The sequence below is a fragment of the Malus sylvestris genome, chromosome 4 (assembly GCF_916048215.2).
Source record: "Malus sylvestris chromosome 4, drMalSylv7.2, whole genome shotgun sequence".
NCBI lineage: Eukaryota > Viridiplantae > Streptophyta > Magnoliopsida > Rosales > Rosaceae > Malus > Malus sylvestris.
This window is the reverse complement of record NC_062263.1, coordinates 18,057,942-18,077,998: the sequence shown is the minus strand read 5'-3', so window position 1 is coordinate 18,077,998 and position 20,057 is coordinate 18,057,942. Positions and strand designations below refer to the sequence as shown.

The window sequence follows — 20,057 nt, the reverse complement described above, 5'->3', positions numbered from 1 at the left end:
TTTGCAACGTCTGGACATCATGTTCTCTATTCCTCAACCAAAACACACATGCTTCGCTGGAAAATGGTAGAAACTCGCCGGAAAAGTCAGGCCTCATTGGAGCTTCTCGATTCGTCATCACAATTTCATTTTTCAAAAATAGAGACAAGGAAGAAGTTCATGACGAGATGGGAATTACGGTGATGATAGTTTGGTGATTTGGGTTTACCCGCTCGTGCGGCTTTGACTCCCTGTCGGCCTTCTCTGTTGTATGAGGAAGGGAAGAGAATGATGGGTTGGGAGAGTTCTGGAGAGTTCCCCAAATGAGTGGGAGAGTCGAGAAGAGGTCAGAGAGTGCTTCCCCAAAACCCCACCACCAGAAAAATTAAAATCCTCTCCATCTTTTTAACTAATTGGTCCTTAACCCAAATATCTAATTGGTCTCTTACCCAAAAAGTGGGAGTTAAATAATTCCTACACTTTATAGCATCACAACTTCAAACGTTCGTAACTATATCGTTATAATTCGAACTCGCAAACGGCTTTCGCCTATGCGTTCGTGGTTTCGAGATCTATCCGAAAATATAAATTGTGACCTCAAAAGCTCAACGAGTTTTAGATAATTACTTTCCAAACTTCAAACTTAGTAACTAATTTAATTAAAATCTAAATCCAAATAATTTAATATAAATTCTCGAAAAATAATATAAAGTCTCAATAATACAAATACGTAGATTATAACAGTGAAATCTGAAAACGGGATTTCACACAAAGTGTAGGAAATATTGAAATGTAGATAGTGTAGAAAGTGTATAAAATATTGAAATGCGGTGTAAGGTGGAAGATGAGGGTTAGCTATTTATAGAATTTCTTTTTTAAATTTTTATGTATTTTTTTTTTAAATTTAAAAACAAATTAATTAATTTTAATGTAGTTAATTAATCTGGACCCTTGGATTTGAAAAATATTCAAATCCAACAGCCAACGAGCTGCCACGTGGCCAATGGTCATAATTCTGACTGTCGGGCCCTTTTTTTTTGTTGGGGAAAAAACATGGACCGTCCGATCTGAATGGTGAGTGCGCCTGCCAGCGAGCCCCGTCGGTGACTTTCTTGTCTCCTACCTGCGCCAATGCGTGAGTGAATGCCACGTGCCAACCAAATAGGCTGGTCCCTTGGTCAGTCAAAAATGGACTGGTCTGTTGCTTGGTTTGGGCTGGGTACCAGGCAAGTTGGTGGGTTGGAGTGGATTGACTGACCTCCAACCTAGTTTTTTGACTGGGTGCTGGCACACTTCCCCTTCGGTGGAAGTGCTAGTGGAAGACAACTCTTTCTTTTTAAGAATAAGAGACAACCCCTTACACATGCATGTGAAGCTTGCATATGTGTAAAGAAGGCCTTAAACTTCTTGTGGAAGTTTCAACCTTTTCACTCTTTCTCCACACACCACCACATAAAAGCAAGTTGCCTTTATCACCTTTTTGTATGTTATTTTCCGTCCAAAATGCGTATTAGGCAATTTTGAGCCATTAGTTTCACTCTAAATTATCTTAACTTGAAATAAGCTCAATGGGTTTGGGGCCCGTGGAGCCGGCACCCCCAAAAATTATTTCGAGACTCATTTTAAACATATTAGCATATGAAAGAATGTTAGAATTTTTTTTATTTTATTTTTAAAATAGAAGAAGAGATGAAGAGAGTAATAGAGAATGTAAGGGTGAGAAGTTTTTTTTTTTTAATTTTTTTTAATTTTTTTAATTAGAGATATGTTAGGATTACATGTAGGTGGAGTTTTGAAAAAAAAACAGCAAAATTTGATTGTGTTAAATTACATTTCTACCCCATATTTCTTATTCATGTTCTATTTTAATTAGAGGGTTAAACTGGTAATTTCATAGAGTTTTGGTTGACAATGAGGATTTTATTAATTAGTAGAGATAACCATCGTAATAATTAATTAAATAATTTAATTAACAGCTATTTTCCTAAACTAATTAATCTAATTAGTTAATTCCATCACCATAATCCTAGAATAGGATGTGGGATCTTTTAGGATCTCATTAATGAGGTTGTGAAATGAATTAGATTTTACTAATTCTTTTTTTGGACCAAAATATTTATCTTTTAATTTACCTCTTTGTAAAGACAACAATGTTCGTCTTTAAAGATCTTATAGATCATGAGAGATGCATATTCGCATGTCATTGACACACCCCGTCCTGGAGGAAGGCATGCTGGCCGTCACGTGAGAGTGACGTAACCATTTACACAGTTCGGAAGCTTTAAAGATACAATTACTAAGATATAACACCCGAGGGTGAATCCTACTTTTGTGAATTCTGTCAGAACACCGTTGGATTCCTCGTGGCCACCACAGCTCTGCTAACTTGAACCTGGAGGGGCGCAAAACAAAATTGAGTGGGTCAGTAAAACAAGGTTTTTCGAAAACATTTCATTTAAAACGTTTCTAACCCCTCGCGGTAAAACCTGTATACTTTCCCAGAAAATAACATAATAGTATATAAATCCTCATATGTCACAAATCATCAATCTATCACAAATCCAGAAATATGCCATGTCATAAATGTCAATAACGAAACATGGATGCATCAAAATAACAGGTGACATAATGAATCAACCGGAGACCCTGCAGTTGGTCCTGTACAGTTAATTCCATAGCTCAATATCCAACCCAGCCGGAGTCACCACGGTGACTTGTATGGCACTACTCTGCACATAAATCGGAACTACCTAAAGTAGTCTGTACGATAAGAAAGGTGTAAGAATACGCTCTAGTGCTTCTCTCATCAATCATCTGCGCGCATAATCTAAGGTCACCTACTAGTCGGAACCACCTCTAGTGGTCTGTACGACTAGCATGTCGGAACCCTCTCATGGTCTGTACGACATGCACCTACTTGGATCCAAGGTGAGCGTGCGGTGCGGTGAATAATATAAGCACTAACACCAGGGGTGCTGGTTATGAGCTTTCAACACAATTCACATCATCAATGATTCACATGAATAACATAAACTCACCTGATACTCACAAGTGCGTCCACAACACCAATTCACATATATATATGCATCAATTATCAATTCATATAACTCATAATATGCATGCATGGCATTTGAAACATACTTTCATATAAATTCAATTTCTGGGAAAATCAATAATATATAGGTATATACGGAAAACAAAACTACCCACTCACCTGGAGTTCACCCTACAACTCCCTAGCGCAACACATCAAGGTGTCATGACGATCGGCGCCTAGAACAATAATCAAATCAAACCTCAGAAATCATATCAGTATGACTTATATAAAATACGTCACTACGTAGTTTGATCCGGAAGGTCTGCAACTCAAATTTCCAATCCGTAACTTCCAGAGGTCCACAATATGTCTCTAGAATAATATCCTAAAATTTCATTACCATCCAACGGTCGGATCTCCGTCAATTGTCAAAACCAAGTGACGGTTAACATTCTATTTTATGAACTTATAACTCCAATTCCGGAAGATCCGTAAATCGGATTCCCAATAAGTTCCTATAATCCTCAAATATTACTTATTACAACGTATTAAAGTTTGGTGACGATCCAACGGTCGGATCGTCAACTCACAGTTTCACCTAACCACAAATCGTAACGAACTTAGGTTCAATTACTCAATTTACGTAAATCAATTATCAAAACTGAGCCTAAAACGTTAAACACATGTTAAGAATGACATTGGCGGGCCACTGGCCATGCACCGCCGCACGAGCCGCCGCGGGTGGCGGTTGGCCGCCCCGGCTCGCAGGAAAATCCAACTATTTCCAAAAATTCTCAAAAAATACAGAATTGAAGATCTCAAAGAGTAGAGCAAACTTTATACCTGTGGCCAAGGCCAATTTGTCCTGGAAACACTTCAATTTCATCAAACCCGTACGAAACCCTATATGTGGTGTTCTTCAATTCGTCCTCAATTCAACTCCGCTGCTCCAACCAACAATTGGGCATTGTTCTAGGCCTCAAGGGAAGTGTATGTGTAGTGCCAATTGGAAGAAATTGTTTCAGAATGGGAGAATCGACGCAAGACCCGCCGGAGTCACCATCGCCAAATGTCGCGGATTTGGCCCAATTTCTATCGAGTCTTGAGAGAAGAATGAAGGAGAAGAGATGTGGTGATGCTTGCAGGTGGAGATGGGACGAAAATCGCCTGAAAAACGGCTCAGAACCGTCGAAATTTCGCTGGGTCGGCGGGTTGGGTGCGCGCGGGTCGCCAGGATCCGGCCGATCCTCTCATTTCCTTTCTTCCTCCTTTCTCTCCTTTCCTTCTTCTGGTTGGCCAATCAGCTTCCTCTCTCATCTCCCCATTCGGCCTCTCCTTCTTCTTCTCGGGCAGCTTTGCCCAATCTCTCTTTCTCTCTTTCCTCTGTTCTTTCCTCCCGATGCCTTCTTCTTTCTTTTCCCCATTCTAATAATCAACTAATAAAAAAAATAATAATAACACATAAATATATAAGTATATATTAACCAAAGTAAAAGTACTTCTCACTATACGTTAGTCAACGAAAGTCAAAATTCCTTCACCTCTAGCGCATTTTTGTAAAAATCAGGGACGGGCTGTGACATCATGGTCCCCTAGTCAATGTACTAATTACAAGAGGATCTAGTTATTCCGTTGCAACTACAATACAATATGGTCATTCTCTAATATAATGCTCTCGATCACATTGGTTAGGCTATTTCATGTCAAGTGCCTAAGTGATCAACTAAAGATTCAACTCGATATATTTGGAACTTCATTCCAAATCACGATGCTCTGGCCGAAGACTTTTGAATCTTGTCGATGAGCATTCTCCTTCAATTGTGAAGGTTCGAGATTCTTTGTTGTACATTCACTTGCCTCTATGATTAGGTAGCTTTAACCCCAATGATGTCGTGGACACCCTCTCCTATCGGAGTTCCTTTAACATAATATAAAATTAAGAACCTAACTACAAGACAAATGTAACGCCTCAAGTTTAAGGACTAATTTACATTATTGCAATGATTGAGGTCTTATTGGCATGAGTATGTATCTAGTATACATACATAATATATAAAGACTTGATCACATTACCTACACACTTGTCTTAATGATTCTTGCTAATAGCTTAAGACTAACAATAAACGCAATCAAGTAATGATTGTATTAAATATAGTGAAGTATTGTAGCTGGCCACGACCATTAGCACCAACATTAAAATCTAGGTAGTAGGTTTTCAAATGTTTTTCTTTGAGTGTCAAATGCAAACCCTGCCACTTGGTATTACGGTCTGATAGTATTCCTCTTTATTTGTAAGTAAGAGGTCTTATATTTGATTCTCGCCAAAGACGAATTTGAACCACATTATTAGGGTTGGCCACTCCCCCACCCCTTAGTGTGGATACTATTGTTTGTAAAAAAAAAAAAAAGCAAACACCACTAAAAGTCCAAGGGGTCTATATGCAAATGGGTAATGATATGAAACTAAATTTGTAGACAAAAAATTATAAACTAAATAAAACGAAAGTTAATGATTGAATTATTATTAAGTGTTAATAAACGTGCTCATTTCTATTGGTGTGACATCATTTAATTTGTAAAATTTTATATTTCCGATATTACCCTAGGCAAATTACTCAAACAATACATTTTTCATGATTTGATTCACGAAGGGCTATCAGCTCTATACTCGCGTCCTTTCAGAAACCTTGTCAAGATAAACACCGTTGGATGAGACTAAATGGTTTGGGAAACATAACTTTGACCCGAACTAACGGTTTAGATCAAACAGAGCATAAAAGATTAAAGAGGTATTTGTTGATTTGCTACCAAACTTGTATGCAGTTGTCAACTTTAATTTTAACCAATTACTATTTTAAAGTTCAAAGAAAAAATTAGCAGCTCAATACAAATTTAAACGACAAATCGACAAATATGTCAAAATTAAAAAGCACATTCCCATGTCACATGGGCCCCTCTATGTGCACTGAAAACCGCCAATTCCAGGTCGACAGTGTGCGCAGCCACGCCGGACACACACCACTCGAGCCGGTTGCCAGCCGTTAAAAGCACGGCGTAGCAGCTGATGACGTGGAAAAATCCCAACCGTCATTTCCCGCTTCACACCAAAATGGGACCTCATCGACGGCTCTCGTCTTCGACTCTTCATCTTCAACCTAAAGCACCGAAAAGCGCTTTTCCGTATAAGTGCTTGCAGAAAACCAGCTATGGCGAAGGGCGGACGAGAACTGAACAAGTCAATTCCAATAAAAAGTTGAATGATTGAGATCAGAATTTTCAGAGAAGCAACGGTTTCAGTGTTGGGGAAAGCAAAAGCTAAAACGCCGCTGAGCTGATGTGAGCAGTGGAGAGGCGCTTTTGGCTTTTTCTTTTTAATGCATTGAGTATTTATAATTTCTTTTACTTTTTCTGTGTTGGTTTTCGATTCGTTTTTAATGGTGGTCGGTTCGGCTTTCTTCTTTTTTTTAGCAAAATTAGGAATAAACAAATCAAGCTTGAATTTCACGTTTGGAAAGTTGCAGTTTTGACATCATTGCCTCTGCAATTCTCTCTCTCTCTCTCTCTCTCTCTCTCTCTCTATATATATATATATATATATATATAAGCACATAGCTTTTACTCTCCATTGAAGCTTCTCGATGATTCTGATCTCTCACTCTCACTCTCAGTAGACTGTGTTTTCAAATTTCAGCGAAATGTCGAAGGTGAGAGGATCGAGCTCGTGGCGGGACGAGCTGGCGAGTCTGGTGAGTGACTCGGGGATAAGATTCTCGGCTTCCGATCCTATTGAGGTCTCCACGGCGTCGTTTGAGGCCGGTTTCGCCTCCGGCGGAGAATTGGAGCAATCGGAGAGCTTCAAGGATCAGATTAAGGGATTCGCGATCGCTTGGGGCGAAATACTTGTGGATTTGGCAAGAGGCTGTAAGGACATTGTGGAGCAGAACGTTCTGACTGAGGACTCGTACATTGTACGAAAGCTTCGGAAGCCCTGCGCCAAGGCGTGGGCGAAATTGAGATACTTGAATGAGTTTTTGCCGGAGGATCGCGATCCTGCTCACGCGTGGCCGGTGATATTGTTCGTGTTCATTCTTGCGCTTACAGGTATTTTGTGTTGCATTTGTTACATGCTGAAAGTTTGTTGGATTGATTGTGATAACTAAATAAGGGATTTGTTACTCAGAAGACTATTAATTTACTGTTTAAGTGTTCTTTTGTGATGAATGTTTTTTATATGTTAAGGAATGTTTAGGGAGGCGCTACACTTCTGATCTACATACTTTTTTCGGATAAAGCTTTCTCATTTTTCACGTTATATTTTTGCTCCTGATGTTTTTGAGTTAGTGGCTCGAGTTTTGTCTTTTGATACATCTTATTCAACCGTTGAACGATGAGCTCTTCTTGAGCTCGAGTCTATCCTCGCTTGATCATGGATCATGTGTGGCAACATTTTATAATATTTAGAGTAGTCGTCGTGTAGTTAGCAGAAAGTTGATGCTTAAGATGGCATAATTAAACTTTGGATGAAACCTTACTTCGATTTTTTAGTCCGTGATGCTATCATAGGGTTGCCATTTTTCTTTCTTTAATCCGCGATGCATACTTGCAAGTTTTGCCTCTGTGCATGCTCTCAAGTCTCAATTGTTTCTAGGTGATGCAACTTTGCTCTGTTGCATTACATTAAATCTTATGAGGAGTTAACGAGAAAGGTGCTCTGCGGTGCCTGGTCCAGCCTGGAGCCATGCTGCTATGTATTGGAAATCCTCTGGATATGGCGTGACTATATGAGTGGTGATATTAGCACTTAGGAGATCAACTTTGGTCTCATCTTTAACACAGTCTGGCTATATTAGTCTGCTGATTGATGCTAGATTTGGTGCAATGAGTAAATAAAAGAAAAAATTATCTTAATCAGTCCCAAACTGTTCATATGGGAGCGGTATAGATCTTCACTTGAATTCCTTGATGGAGTGGCTACAATATTCTTATTTGGCCTTTTGTATGTATTAGAATTATGATTTCATTAATATACAACTGTCCTGTAAAAGTTGTTCTAGATTGGTCATTGTTTTTCTATGAACTAAGAAAGTTTTTTTACTAGGATCTCCAAAATGTGAATTTGATCGCAGTATACATTTGTGTTCCTTCGTGATAGAAGCATGATATGATGTGTGTACATTTTTAAACATGTGCAGCTATGAATCTCAATACCAAGAATGACAGCTTGGTCCGATCAGTGAAGAAAGTACAAATACATCCTCCTAGTGCTAGTCATGTACTACTTCCAGATGGGAGACGATTGGCCTATCAAGAACAAGGAGTCCCAGCAAAGAGCACTCGATTTTTACTGATTGCTCCACATTCTTTTCTTTCATCCCGACTTGCAGGTAAATAAATCACTTGTACTGCTAAATTATTTTAGACGGTTAGAATCTTGGAAGCCATAATATATGCTCTTGCTGAAGATTATATGGACTTAATTCCCCCTTTTTTTTTCCAATTTCCTTTTCTTTTTTCTCAAAAGGTATACCAGGAATAAGGATATCATTGCTTGAAGAGTTTGGTATCCGCTTGGTCACATATGATCTTCCTGGTTTTGGGGAGAGTGATCCTCATCCCAGCAGGAATCTTAACTCATCGGCATCGGATATGCTATACTTAGCCAACGCGATTGGTGTTGATGAAAAGTTCTGGGTGCTGGGACACTCAAGTGGAGCCATGCATGCTTGGGCTTCTCTCAGATACATTCCTGACAGAGTTGCAGGTATATTACTCGTTTCTGAAAATGTATGATCATGGTTTAGATTCTATTTGTGTAAGATCCCACATTGCCCAGGGGAGTGATCCTTATATGTATATTCTCATCCCTACCTAGCACGAGGCCTTTTGGGTGCTCACTGGATTCGGAGTTCATCGGAACTCCGAAGTTAAGCGAGTAGCGCATGAGAGCACTCCCATGATGGGTGACCCACTGGGAGCTCTTGTGTGAGTTCCTAGAAACAAAACTGTGAGGGCGTGGTCGGGGTCCAAAACGGACAATATCATGCTACGACGGTGGAGCGGGCCCGGGATGTGGTGGACCCCGGGTTGGGATGTGACAATTTGGGTTCTGTAGATGCTGAACATAATTATGTTTAATCCAAACCTTATTTTATGCTCATCCTTATATTCCCACCATTTTTTTTTTTGGTGAAGTTATATTCCCACCACTTCTCTAAAGAGTTTATCAGGAATAACTTCTTGTGTTATGAATCTTGTGTGAACTTGCAGGTGCAGCCATGGTGGCCCCAATAATTAATCCCTATGAACCGGGCATGACTAAAGAGGAGATGAAAAAGACTTGGGAACCATGGGTTCTGCGAAGGAGAGTGATGTTTTTTTTAGCTCGTAGATTTCCAACATTTCTCTCCTCTTTTTATCGCCGAAGCTTCCTATCAGGAAAACACGACAGAATTGATAAGTGGTTGTCTCTCTCACTGGGGAAGAAGGTGAGCTCATTGTCATCTATCTTGAAATAGTCTGCAAGGTTGCAAACTTTTTTCTTCCCCGCAGTCGGTGCCAGCTTTAAACAGATTTCTCTGTTTCTCATTTTCCTTAGGCATGATCATGCATGCCAATATGTTTTTGTGTTGATAATAAGACTGCCTTGGATAGAGTAAAATTTTTGTATTTTTAGTCACTTTTTAAATCTGTACTTCCAGACCGTTTCGCATATGTTCAGGTATGTTCATTCCAAGATGTCAACTTTCATAATTATGTGCAGGATGAAGTTCTAATTGAAGATCCAAAAATTGAGGAATATTTGCAAAGGGATATAGAGGAGTCGATCCGCCAAGGGAGTATGAAACCCTTTATAGAGGAAGCTGTCCTACAAGTATCACGGTGGGGTTTTAGTCTGGCAGATCTGCAGGCACGGAAACAGTGTCAACGAAGAGGATTTCTTGCTTGGCTCTCGAACAGTGAAGCAGAATGCATGCTGACTGGATTTCTAGGCCAGATACACATATGGCAGGTTGGTGCATATATTTTTTCCTCGTCTCGCTTAATTTCCCATCCAATGTTCACTGCTCTGGCGTTTCTATTATGAATCTTGTGGCATTTCACTTTTGTATGCCGTTGGTTTTGCATGAGTCAGTTATATCTTATGCTGAAATTCATAAGTGAGGACTTAGAACTACTATGAACAATTCGACTTGGCCTGAGAATTTTGTTAATGACACTATGTCTAATGAATATTGTACAGGGGATGGATGATATGGTAATCCCACAATCAGTGACCGACTATATAGCACGGGTTTTGCCTGGATCTTACGTGCATAAGCTCCCAAATGAAGGCCACTTCTCGTACTTATACTTCTGTGATGAATGCCACAGACAGATGTTCACTACCCTTTTTGGAAGCCCTCAAGGTCCAGTAGTCAAAAAAGTGGATATAGATACAACGCCATCGAAAGGCAACTCAGAAGAGATATCAATGAATGCTTGATTCTCTCGCGACTTACACATCGTTTCTGATAATCGCTTCTTATTACCTAGAATTCTAATGTAAATACCATAGAATAACCGTAGGATGCTCCTCGTCTCCGTGGAGCGTGAAGTTAAGAGTTTGAAAAGTTTTGGAGGATTAGCTCAAATGCCATGCTCAATGTGTAATTTTCAACAGCAAATGAGAGTAATTGAACTCACTCGATGCCACAACATCCACTTGAATGAATGTAATGGACACACTGTTTCCGGTGTCTTAAGCCAATTTTATGCGTGTTTTGGTGGCACTCGTCTCTTCCAACAGTTGTCGATTCTCACAATCGATTTTTCTTCGGTGCCTATTTGCTAGTTCTCATACCTCTCTTTATTTCTGGTCATTGGGTTGAATACTTTAAAATAGAAACAACATAGATTATTAAACAAGGACGTGTTAATCATCTCCTAAATCACTTTAAAATCCTCTGTTTAAAATGACTCCCAGGGGAAATGGTTATATCGATAGGATGGTGTAGGAGGAGAATAATTGTATGTACCAGTAATCTAATTGATGGCTATGGGGTGCATTCACTCTTAAGAGAGGTTGTGTCTTAAAACAAATGCATGTTATGTAATCGCATCATTGGTCAATTAAATGTTTGCCCAACATTCAAAATTATCTTAATTGTTTAATAAATATTTGTCATGTAACGTCACTGGTCACCCCTTCCATGAGAGCGTATCTCTCCCACCATCTTAATTGTTTAATAAATATTTGTCATGTAATGTCACTGGTCTTCCATGAGAGCGTATCTCTCCCACCACATGCTAGAAGACGAGAAAGTATCCCAGAATTACCAAAGGAAATACGGTTGTTTAGTCTTTCAATTAAGAAGGGTTTATAGTGCATTCCATAGCTTATTCCATGATAAATGGTTTGTTTAGAAAACAAAATAAAATTGACACAAGTGTCATAGCCTCACAGCAAAGAATACGTGTCCTATTGAGGAATTCCTCCTTTGTTTACTTAAGCGAAGCAAACTAGCAAAGATCTCAGAAAAATGACTTCAATGCTTCAGAAATTTCATGAAGTTAAACGTACAAGAGTTCCGATTAGGGTCCAACTACGGGAACCTCAAATTATAATTTCCCTGCTATAGAAACTGCCTCGTTCATATACACCGAAATTTTTTGATCCAAAACAGGGATGACCCTCCTAAAACTCACTATGCGAAACCTTCGCCAAGAATGGAGACAAGTCAATACAATCAAAAAGCAGAGCCGGTACCCTTGGTTCTTCCAAGCATCATTTCTTTAGCTTCGTTAATTTTGGATGCAAGGTAGTGGCTACCCCCTGCATCTGGATGGTTAGCAACCATCACCCTCCGATGAGCTTCCCGGACCTTGTCTGTAGGAGTAGTCTCCCTGAGAAAATAAAGAATATATATGTACATCAGGTCTAGCGGATATATGCAAAAAGACATAAAACAGCACCCCAGAGCTTGCACTGTCTCAGTTTTACAGCTCGAGACTTGTTCCAATTGACCAGGACCGAGTGTGAACTGGTTCAGCCCATGTCAGGCGTAAAGATACGCAAGTTCGAAATTTTGATGAAAGAATGAACTTCCGAGCTCAATATCAAGACATGAAAAATTCACTAAAAACTAACATAGCTAATAGCTTTAAGCTATTGAAGACGATAATAGGAAACATGATAATATTATAGAGATAACGTTCTGAGGGATGTCAGAAACATGGCACAAGTTAAGCTTCCTGTCATTTACGCCAATAAAGAAATTTCTTGTGAAGAATCAAAGGACCTAGAACAGACAACCAATTTTGTGCTAGGCACCCACAAGCTTTCCAAAATTCTATTTGAGCAGAACCTAAAATCCATTGGATGCTAATAAGCTAATCTCAAGGCTCAAGTATACCATCACCACAAAGGTTAAAGGATCAGTAACAGGACGAACATTTTGACACATATATGCCTATAGAAAAGAAGAAAAAGTAATAAATTTCACAATTCTAAATAACTGAACTATGAAAAGAGGCAAGGCCCAAGGTTCTGAAAGAAGCGAGGAATATCAATAGGTACAATACAAAATAGAAAGACCCGGTTTCCACAACTACAACTAGGGGAAGAACTGCTAGTTACATAGTGGGTTCTAAAAGAAAATAAGCTCCTTCAGACTTGCTTACGGCTTAACCAGTCCAATGATCAAATAATCCTAACCTCATCCATCTATTCCATTCTAGATATGTAAGGAAGTAGAGCTGCAATTGCTTGAAAAACTCCACACCCCAATAACAGACCCATAGTTGGGGAAACATTAGCAACGGAAACATTTCAAAGAAATTTTTGTCATCATCGCCATAAAGAACATCAAACACCGTTTCTAGCATATAATATGTCACAATATAGATTTCATGACTCAAACAGAAGACAGCTTTATACATATTTCAAAAAGAGGCCAGGTGGTACCTCACTCCAAGTATGAGAGCGGCTTCCCTTTTGGTCATGGTAGACTGAAAACCACCCTCGTAGAATTTCCGCAGTCTAGCAGTAGGTGGTCTTGCTTTAAACGCTTGCCAAGCCTGAATGCCATATCTGCCAGCATAAGCAGCAGCAGCCACAGCAACTCCTCCTATCAACGCCGTGACCTGTTGCAAATATTACATAAGCATCACCGGTAGCATGTGCAACATTGTTAATAAAAAATAAATTTTGCAACTACGAGCGGTTAACTCTTCGCCGAACACTAATCAAAGTACATAGCTGTGAATTCAAACATAAAGGCTCAATCGGATACAATCTTTCATTGTTGCAGTCAGAGTTACAAAAAGCACAAAATTCCCTACTCAAATACGGACAGTAGACGCGTAAATTCTAACGAATCAAAACGAAAAACGACAGAAGTGTTGGATGATCGATGCCCAGGATACACCAAAATTAAAATTCTTAGAAATCGTCGTTCATTAGGCAATAACAAAGCAAATAATCCATAGAAATTAACTTATTGTTCTAACTTAGACAAAAGATTCTAAATTTTTCGGGTCCTATATCTTTTCATCTGAATTTAGAACAGACGCTGACGATAAACCCTAAATTTAGAATCTTCCGCATAATCCCAATCTATAAAATTACTACCCTGTTGGATATCAAGAAATTTGAGAGAGAGAGAGAGAGAGAGAGAATATATGTAGGAGAAAGATTGAGCGTGTTGGAAATAGGTCTCACCATTTCTGTAACTCTTTGGAGGTCGGAGAAACAGTTCCGTCTGCCTCAGCCAAACTAGGGTTTATGGTGTTTTGGTTTAGGAATTGATTTCTTGCAACAAAAATAATGTTTGGTGGTTAAATAAACGTAATTGCAAACGAGAAGACCGCCGACAACCACAACCGACTACTTGTAGAAGAAGCCAAAGGAAACACTTGTTTTTTATTTTATTTTGAAATCCAACTTATAAATTTTTTATTTTGAAATCTCTGTTTTACCCCATACAAAATGATTCAGAAAAATAAAAACGAAAATAGTGATTTAGTATTACGGTCTTGTGATATTTTTTTTCACTTATTTGTAAGTGAAATATTTTAGATTCGATTCTCGCCAAATGTAAGGTTAAACTACGTCATTATGCCGAGTTCATTGTACCTGACTTGGTATTGCATCTCCATTTAGGTTGAGGGGTGTGTCTTGTGTAGGAGCCATCCTTAAAAGAATGGTTGTTAACCCGCTGAGGAACAGATTGTGGAAGATATTGAATGCTTGGATTTGGGATGGTTCCTTTCCAAATCTGCAGAATATTGCTTAAAGTGTCTTGAATTGGTACCGCAGGGCGAATTCTACGGTGGCATCGCATTAGCTATAATGCTGTTCGATAACTATTTCATTTTCAGTTTAGAGTAGTTTTCAATTTTTTTTTTTTGAAAACTAGAAGTAATAACCAAGAGGATTTTCAGTATTCAATTTAGGCAATTGAAAATAATACAAAAGGGAACTGTCTACACCAAATAATGAAACAATAATCCATAAATTAAATACATATACATATATTTTATAATCACCAACCCGAGGAAACAAGAAATTCAACAGAACAGTCTTGGTCTTCTAAGAATTGGGTTCTGACAATGGCAAGAACCCAGATAAGAGATGTAATTATATCAGATACAAGTAAACAAATATGAAAAAATAACAACAAATGCCCATAGCTTGCAGCATAAGCAAACTCCTGGGATTAATTTTACCCCACACCACCGACTTTCGAGGAACAATTAATTAAAGAAATCAAACAATTCACGGATGGAATAAACCTTTATTTCTTTCCCTTTGGGTCCATGAAACAGCTTTTCTTCCACTCTTCTTTCTGTGCTGGAAATAATTAGCTTTCGACTCCAATATCACTCACTTTGTTTGCTGTAATTATACTGCTGTCAACCCTTGGTGGACCAGAATGCCGCCTTGGTCGCGCGGGGGAGGCTGGGAATGACAGCCGTTTCTTAGCTGACTCAGGCATCAAGTCCTTCTCGGTGATCCCATTCTTCTCTGCTGGGCTCTGCAGCCTGGACTTAGCTCTTGCGGATTTTGTTGGTACCATGTAACTTGGAACTGCTGGAGAACTATCTAGGCTTTCGTCATCCCTCACAGAGGAGCCAGCAATGCTGTGCCTCCTTAACTGAGTTGATTGCACACTGACCATGCTTTTCGTGTCAGAATCTGGGACCCTACTACCCCTTGGGCTTGCTGCTGGCTTTAATTTTCGAGCCACTTTCGAAGCTGGCCTAGAAGGACTTGAAGGGGACCGAAATCCAGGATGGCTTGGCTTTTCACTGGCTGTTGGGGATTGCTTGTCGGAATTGAGGAGGTAGCGAGCATAGGACTTGTTAATTTCTCCAGCAGAAATGCCGCGACTTGCACTCTTTACAGATGCATGGTCATCCTGCATGTCTTTATCTGTCATGCCACGACTCTCCCAAGGCCGGGCAGCCATCCACCTTTCCAACCAGCTCCAACCCCATGTGGGATTGCTTGGATCCATGAACATTGGGTTTACAGATTTTGTAGTATTCTTCCCATTTTTCTGTGGAGTGATACAGGGGTTAGACCCAGAATGAGGTGAATTCAAGATTCACGAAAACTTAAAATTAAATAAGCGGCTGAAATTCTTTTGGTTTCATAAATGGTAACCACGGACCAAGCAGTTTATATTCACCATATGTAATTCGTAAACATAGACACAGACACACACACACACACAATGACATGCACAAGGAAATGACCAATCAACTAAGAGCACAGATAAGCAAACTATACTAAAGGAAACCAAGTTATTTTTTCTTCAAAATGATTTTCCTAACCTTCGACTCTATAAATCTTAACTTAGCTGATTTAATTGCAATTGTGAGCTCTTTACGTCACCTGATCATGCATGTACCATATCATTCGACAAGACCAATAATGACCAAGATTACACCTTTCTCACTCCAAGTATGGAAATGATGTGATCTCAACCTAGTTAATAGTAATGAAATGAAGAAAGAATCCCAAAGGAATCAAGGCTGGAGAATATTGCTGAATTGTAAACAAGGGTTTGTTGCATACTAAAATATTTGGTTTCAGGCTTGGAAAATAAAACCTACAGGCTAACAAAACTCACTATAACTAATCAAATAGCATAGTGGTAACTAGTTGAATGTTCCCATGGCTTTCATCATTACATCATAATTTGGCACAGGAGAGGAGACTGCATAAGCTATTCCTAATCCTTTCAATTCATTTATGTTATGTAATATAATAGATTAGAATACCTGATGAGAGAATGCATAAGCGAGTGCTCTTTCCCTTCTCATTGCTGCCTCGTGTTTGCTTAATAGGTTTGCTTCAACTTGCTCCTTTGACTGTATGCTATCATCCCATTCATCCCCAAGCTGTATCAATTTTCAAAATGAGTTAACCGCTGAGGTTCATCTGGATGAAAAGTTATCTCAATAAAACTCCAAATATGTATCTGTTTGGGAATCTTTGCTTTGATTTCAACCTTTGTAATTGTCCCATTTGACTTGGCTGAGTCAACAATGCAATAATTCTAACTTGCATTTCTCACACCAGCATGAGAAAAAACTTTAAACCCGTACTTTTTAGTTTATTCACAAAGAAGCGTTTAGAAATTAGGTTCAAATGAAAACCTAGCCAGTATAACTTGTCTCCCAAACAGTTCATATGTTTAATTACTACGAAAATGAAATGTTAAATCCAAAGGAGAACTTAGACTTTGCAATCTAAAGGATTATAACAAACTAAGAGTGATAAAACAGACCCGCAATGTCTCAAGCTCTTTTGCATGTTTTAGTAGGAGTTGCCTTTGCAGAGCCTGATTCTCTTCTAACATCCTAATCCTCCTGGAACGTATCTGAGACTGCACACGAGATAGAGTCTGCATGCATCGGAGGGTATTTGTGGCTTGCCGTTTCACAACAGATCCCTCTATCAATGATTTCAGCCTAACAAGCCCTCTTAACGCCCTCAACGCCCTTCTTGCCTGGAAAGTTTGGAAAACAACTCAGGTTAATTCCAAAAATAAAAGGTTATATTTTAGCATCCATTTATAAACTTATGAACACTGCCATCAAGGATGTCAAAGGCCAAAATATAAATTTCTAAAATCATACCAGGTATCCTCGAAATGCCGTTTGAATCTTGATTGCTGCCACTTCCTCCCTTGATTTTCCAGCATACTGAGTAGTTGTAGGGAGTCTGACAACCTCCACAACAGCTTGAGTTGGAGGAGCCACAGAAACTGCAGCCTCAGCCACTGCGGTAGGGGTGACTGTGGTGGTGACTGGAACAGAGTAAGCATCATTGTTGTGCTCATTCTCCACATTGGTTAATTTCACCTCTTCTCGTGGTGGAAGAGGTGGCAATATAATGGACGGTTGATAAGAAGTAGACTCAAACTCTGGGTACTTTTGTTTCCCAAACCATTTCTTTTTTGATTGATCTGATCTCTGGAGAAAAGAAGTGACAAAAAACATCAAAGACTCGTATCGGAATATACAACTATACAACTAAACACAACGTTAGCTGAATTCGAACATCTTCAAACCTGCTCTTTCTTCTTAGAATCAGGGCTCAGAGCTTTCTTTACTGAAGAAAACCAACCTTTCTTCCCCATCTCCTTAACATTCCTCGAACTAATCCCTGTGAGAAACAAATCAAAGTTAACTTCCAAATTTCAATGGCATAAAAATTATGACTGCATCTAGTACATATTATCAGAAATTGTACAAGGAGGCACATCCATAACAAAATCAGCAATTTTAATGATCAAATCGATTATCGAATAAATCCAAGGGGAGCAAAAAAGGGAAGAAAATCAATTAATTAAGCTAGACAATGACTTTCCATGGCAGAATAGAAGTTTTCTGCGAAATGTCAGTAAAATTTAAGCAATCAAAGATGAAAATTTATAAAAATTATCCAGTTCAACAAGCAACTGGGTAACTTCGAAATAAAAAAACGAAGAAAACCCAGATGCCAAAATTGCCTATTTTTTTCCAAAAAGGAAAATTCACAACAATTATCAAGTCCAACTAGCAACTGGGTTATCTTCCAAATCAAAATTAAACAACACCGAGATATTAAAAATTGCTTCTTTTATCCAAAAATAGCAACCCAAACGCCAACAATCCAAGAAATACAACGAAAAAAACAGCGTTCAAACAGCATCACATCACATAGTGAATTCATAAAACAAAATCTACAATTGGGTCCAAATTAAAGAGCAAGTCAAAAGCATTACCCTGTAAGCAAAGTGGCAGATCTCAAATGGGAAGAGACCGGCCCTCCTCTTTCTCCTCTCACTATTTCCCCACCAACCAAAGAAAGTATTGCAAGAAACTTGAAAGCAATGAGCAACAGCCAATAGCCCTCCACCGGCCCTCCTGTCTTTCACTTAAAGGGAAAATAAAGTCAGATCTTGACAAGGAAAATTTCAAGGATTGAGAAGCAGAATATGATATGAAGAAGACCAGCTGGGTTCTGCTCTTGTGGGTCCTACGTTTTGGTTCGGGCAAAGTGGGCCCCAATTATTTAAGAATGGACCAGATGCCATCGTTACCGTCACGGTAACAACTAAGGACCCTACCGGAGGTCAATTTGTCCGTCTTTCACCGTTAGCTTATTTCTCTCGCTTCTCTCACACACAATACTTTACTGCGTAGTGGTCGGATTTTTGTATAGCTTTGGATAAAATCACGATCATTGTCAAACATGAGAGAATGTTGGATTCAAATTATCGAAGCTTCGTTGTGTATATAAATGTAAGCGTAATGTTGAGTACAGTAAAAAGATCGTTCATAATCCAATATTGTAAAGTTCGTGAAATAAAATAAGCTAAAAATACATTAAACATAAATTGCATACATACTTTGACTTCAAATGAACAAAGATATGTGTATGATGGGATCTTAGGCGAACTGTAAGCGTAGAGAAAATATTTTTTCTCTAACGTTTTGCACATTAAAATCCTAATATGTTAATATGCAAACCGATTTTGTAGTGTAAATGTAAATTATTATCACATGCGACAATAGACTAAAACGAAAACTATTTCTCTTGATATGATCAATAAGATAATACGGATACAATGCAAGGAGAATGTTGTATGTAATTAGTAAAGTTAGCTGAACTTAGATTTAATTAAACATGTCATATGCAATTGAATGTTTTTTTTTTTTTGAACAAACGATATTATTTACACTAAGGAGTAAGAGAATGGGTTAATGTGGGTCAAATTTGTCTTTGATGAAAATCGAACCTAAAACTTTTCATTTATAAATAATAAAAAATCACTAGACCATAGCATTAAGTGATGGATGAGTTTAATTTAATCGAGTTACGATTCATCAATTTTGATTGCTAACCTCTCACATTTGTTGTCACATAAGGAAAAATAGGAATTAAGATGAACGTACATATACCAAATTGTGGTTGCACGGTGAATGTCAGATGCGTTTAAAACGTTACCCCGAGTAGTTTACGTGTTTAAAACTCATAACTAACGTATTATTGAGGCAGGTTCAAGATTGGACCCCCAATCCATTTGCTTTTGATTTAATTAATTTGACTTAGAAAGTGACCTGTTCGTTAGCAACCCAACATGCTCATCATGCTCATCATGCTCATCATGCTCTATAACGCGTTTAGGAAGTGCATCCAAATTAATGCCTTCCATGTCTACTTTCAAACGTAAGACGTATTTAAGCATTAACTCTCAGGACTCGTTTTAAAAACATGACTATTTCAATTAAGCTGAACTTCAACTAATGTTTTAGTTGACGACTTGTGCGTTACAATATTATTTCCTTTTATTTTTAGGTGTGAGATTTGAAGTTTGCTTTTCGTGAACGACGAGTTTAATATCAATTTTTTGCGTTGACTTATTATATTGCTTATTACAAAACCAGCATTTTATGTAAGACATTATTGTATATCAAATATTATAGTTGGCGTTTAGTGTACCAGTAAAGATTGTTGATTCGACTCAGATGGTGGACTAGTGTCCAAACTCAAACACAAATTCTC

General features: G+C 38.6%; 3 protein-coding genes across 5 annotated transcripts; 1 reads left to right on the top strand and 2 right to left on the bottom strand.

The window, feature by feature from the left end:
- Positions 1–6,165: 6,165 nt before the first annotated feature.
- LOC126619397 (uncharacterized) lies at positions 6,166–10,763 on the top strand. 3 transcript variants are annotated; one of them, XM_050287757.1, is made up of 7 exons: positions 6,166–6,352; positions 6,685–7,117; positions 8,209–8,400; positions 8,538–8,777; positions 9,284–9,501; positions 9,777–10,025; positions 10,257–10,763. In XM_050287757.1, exons 2-7 carry the CDS (start codon positions 6,712–6,714, stop codon positions 10,497–10,499), a joined length of 1,548 nt encoding a protein of 515 aa, XP_050143714.1. In that variant the 5' UTR covers positions 6,166–6,352; positions 6,685–6,711; the 3' UTR covers positions 10,500–10,763. The 3 variants fall into 3 exon arrangements, with proteins under 3 accessions (XP_050143714.1, XP_050143712.1, XP_050143713.1); XM_050287755.1 differs by having other exon boundaries at positions 6,167–6,352; positions 6,708–7,117; XM_050287756.1 differs by having other exon boundaries at positions 6,167–6,352; positions 6,688–7,117.
- A 764-nt stretch (positions 10,764–11,527) lies between these two features.
- On the bottom strand, positions 11,528–13,883 carry LOC126619398 (mitochondrial import inner membrane translocase subunit TIM14-2). The gene is made up of 3 exons (XM_050287758.1): positions 13,716–13,883; positions 12,960–13,138; positions 11,528–11,899 (listed from the first exon to the last, which is right to left on the bottom strand). Exons 1-3 carry the CDS (start codon positions 13,716–13,718, stop codon positions 11,743–11,745), a joined length of 339 nt encoding a protein of 112 aa, XP_050143715.1. The 5' UTR covers positions 13,719–13,883; the 3' UTR covers positions 11,528–11,742.
- Positions 13,884–14,507: 624 nt separating this feature from the next.
- LOC126619399 (protein IQ-DOMAIN 2) lies at positions 14,508–18,470 on the bottom strand. The gene is made up of 6 exons (XM_050287759.1): positions 18,274–18,470; positions 17,578–17,672; positions 17,144–17,479; positions 16,792–17,013; positions 16,283–16,402; positions 14,508–15,555 (listed from the first exon to the last, which is right to left on the bottom strand). The coding sequence occupies exons 2-6, from the start codon at positions 17,644–17,646 to the stop codon at positions 14,857–14,859; spliced, it is 1,446 nt and encodes a 481-aa protein (XP_050143716.1). The 5' UTR covers positions 17,647–17,672; positions 18,274–18,470; the 3' UTR covers positions 14,508–14,856.
- Between the last annotated feature and the right edge of the window lie 1,587 nt (positions 18,471–20,057).

Bases quoted from the DNA above. Each gene is read 5' to 3' on its own strand.
- LOC126619397 (XM_050287757.1), top strand. From the start codon at position 6,712: ATGTCGAAGGTGAGAGGATCGAGCTCGTGGCGGGACGAGCTGGCGAGT. The intron at 8,401-8,537 runs GTAAATAAATCA...TTTTCTCAAAAG, and splicing joins TCTTTCATCCCGACTTGCAG to GTATACCAGGAATAAGGATA. The intron at 9,502-9,776 runs GTGAGCTCATTG...AATTATGTGCAG, and splicing joins CTCTCTCACTGGGGAAGAAG to GATGAAGTTCTAATTGAAGA.
- LOC126619398 (XM_050287758.1), bottom strand. The intron at 11,900-12,959 runs GTACCACCTGGC...TTATTTTCTCAG, and splicing joins GCTCTCATACTTGGAGTGAG to GGAGACTACTCCTACAGACA.
- LOC126619399 (XM_050287759.1), bottom strand. From the start codon at position 17,646: ATGGGGAAGAAAGGTTGGTTTTCTTCAGTAAAGAAAGCTCTGAGCCCT. The intron at 17,480-17,577 runs GTTTGAAGATGT...TCTTTTCTCCAG, and splicing joins ATTCTAAGAAGAAAGAGCAG to AGATCAGATCAATCAAAAAA. The intron at 15,556-16,282 runs GTATTCTAATCT...ATCACTCCACAG, and splicing joins CTTATGCATTCTCTCATCAG to AAAAATGGGAAGAATACTAC.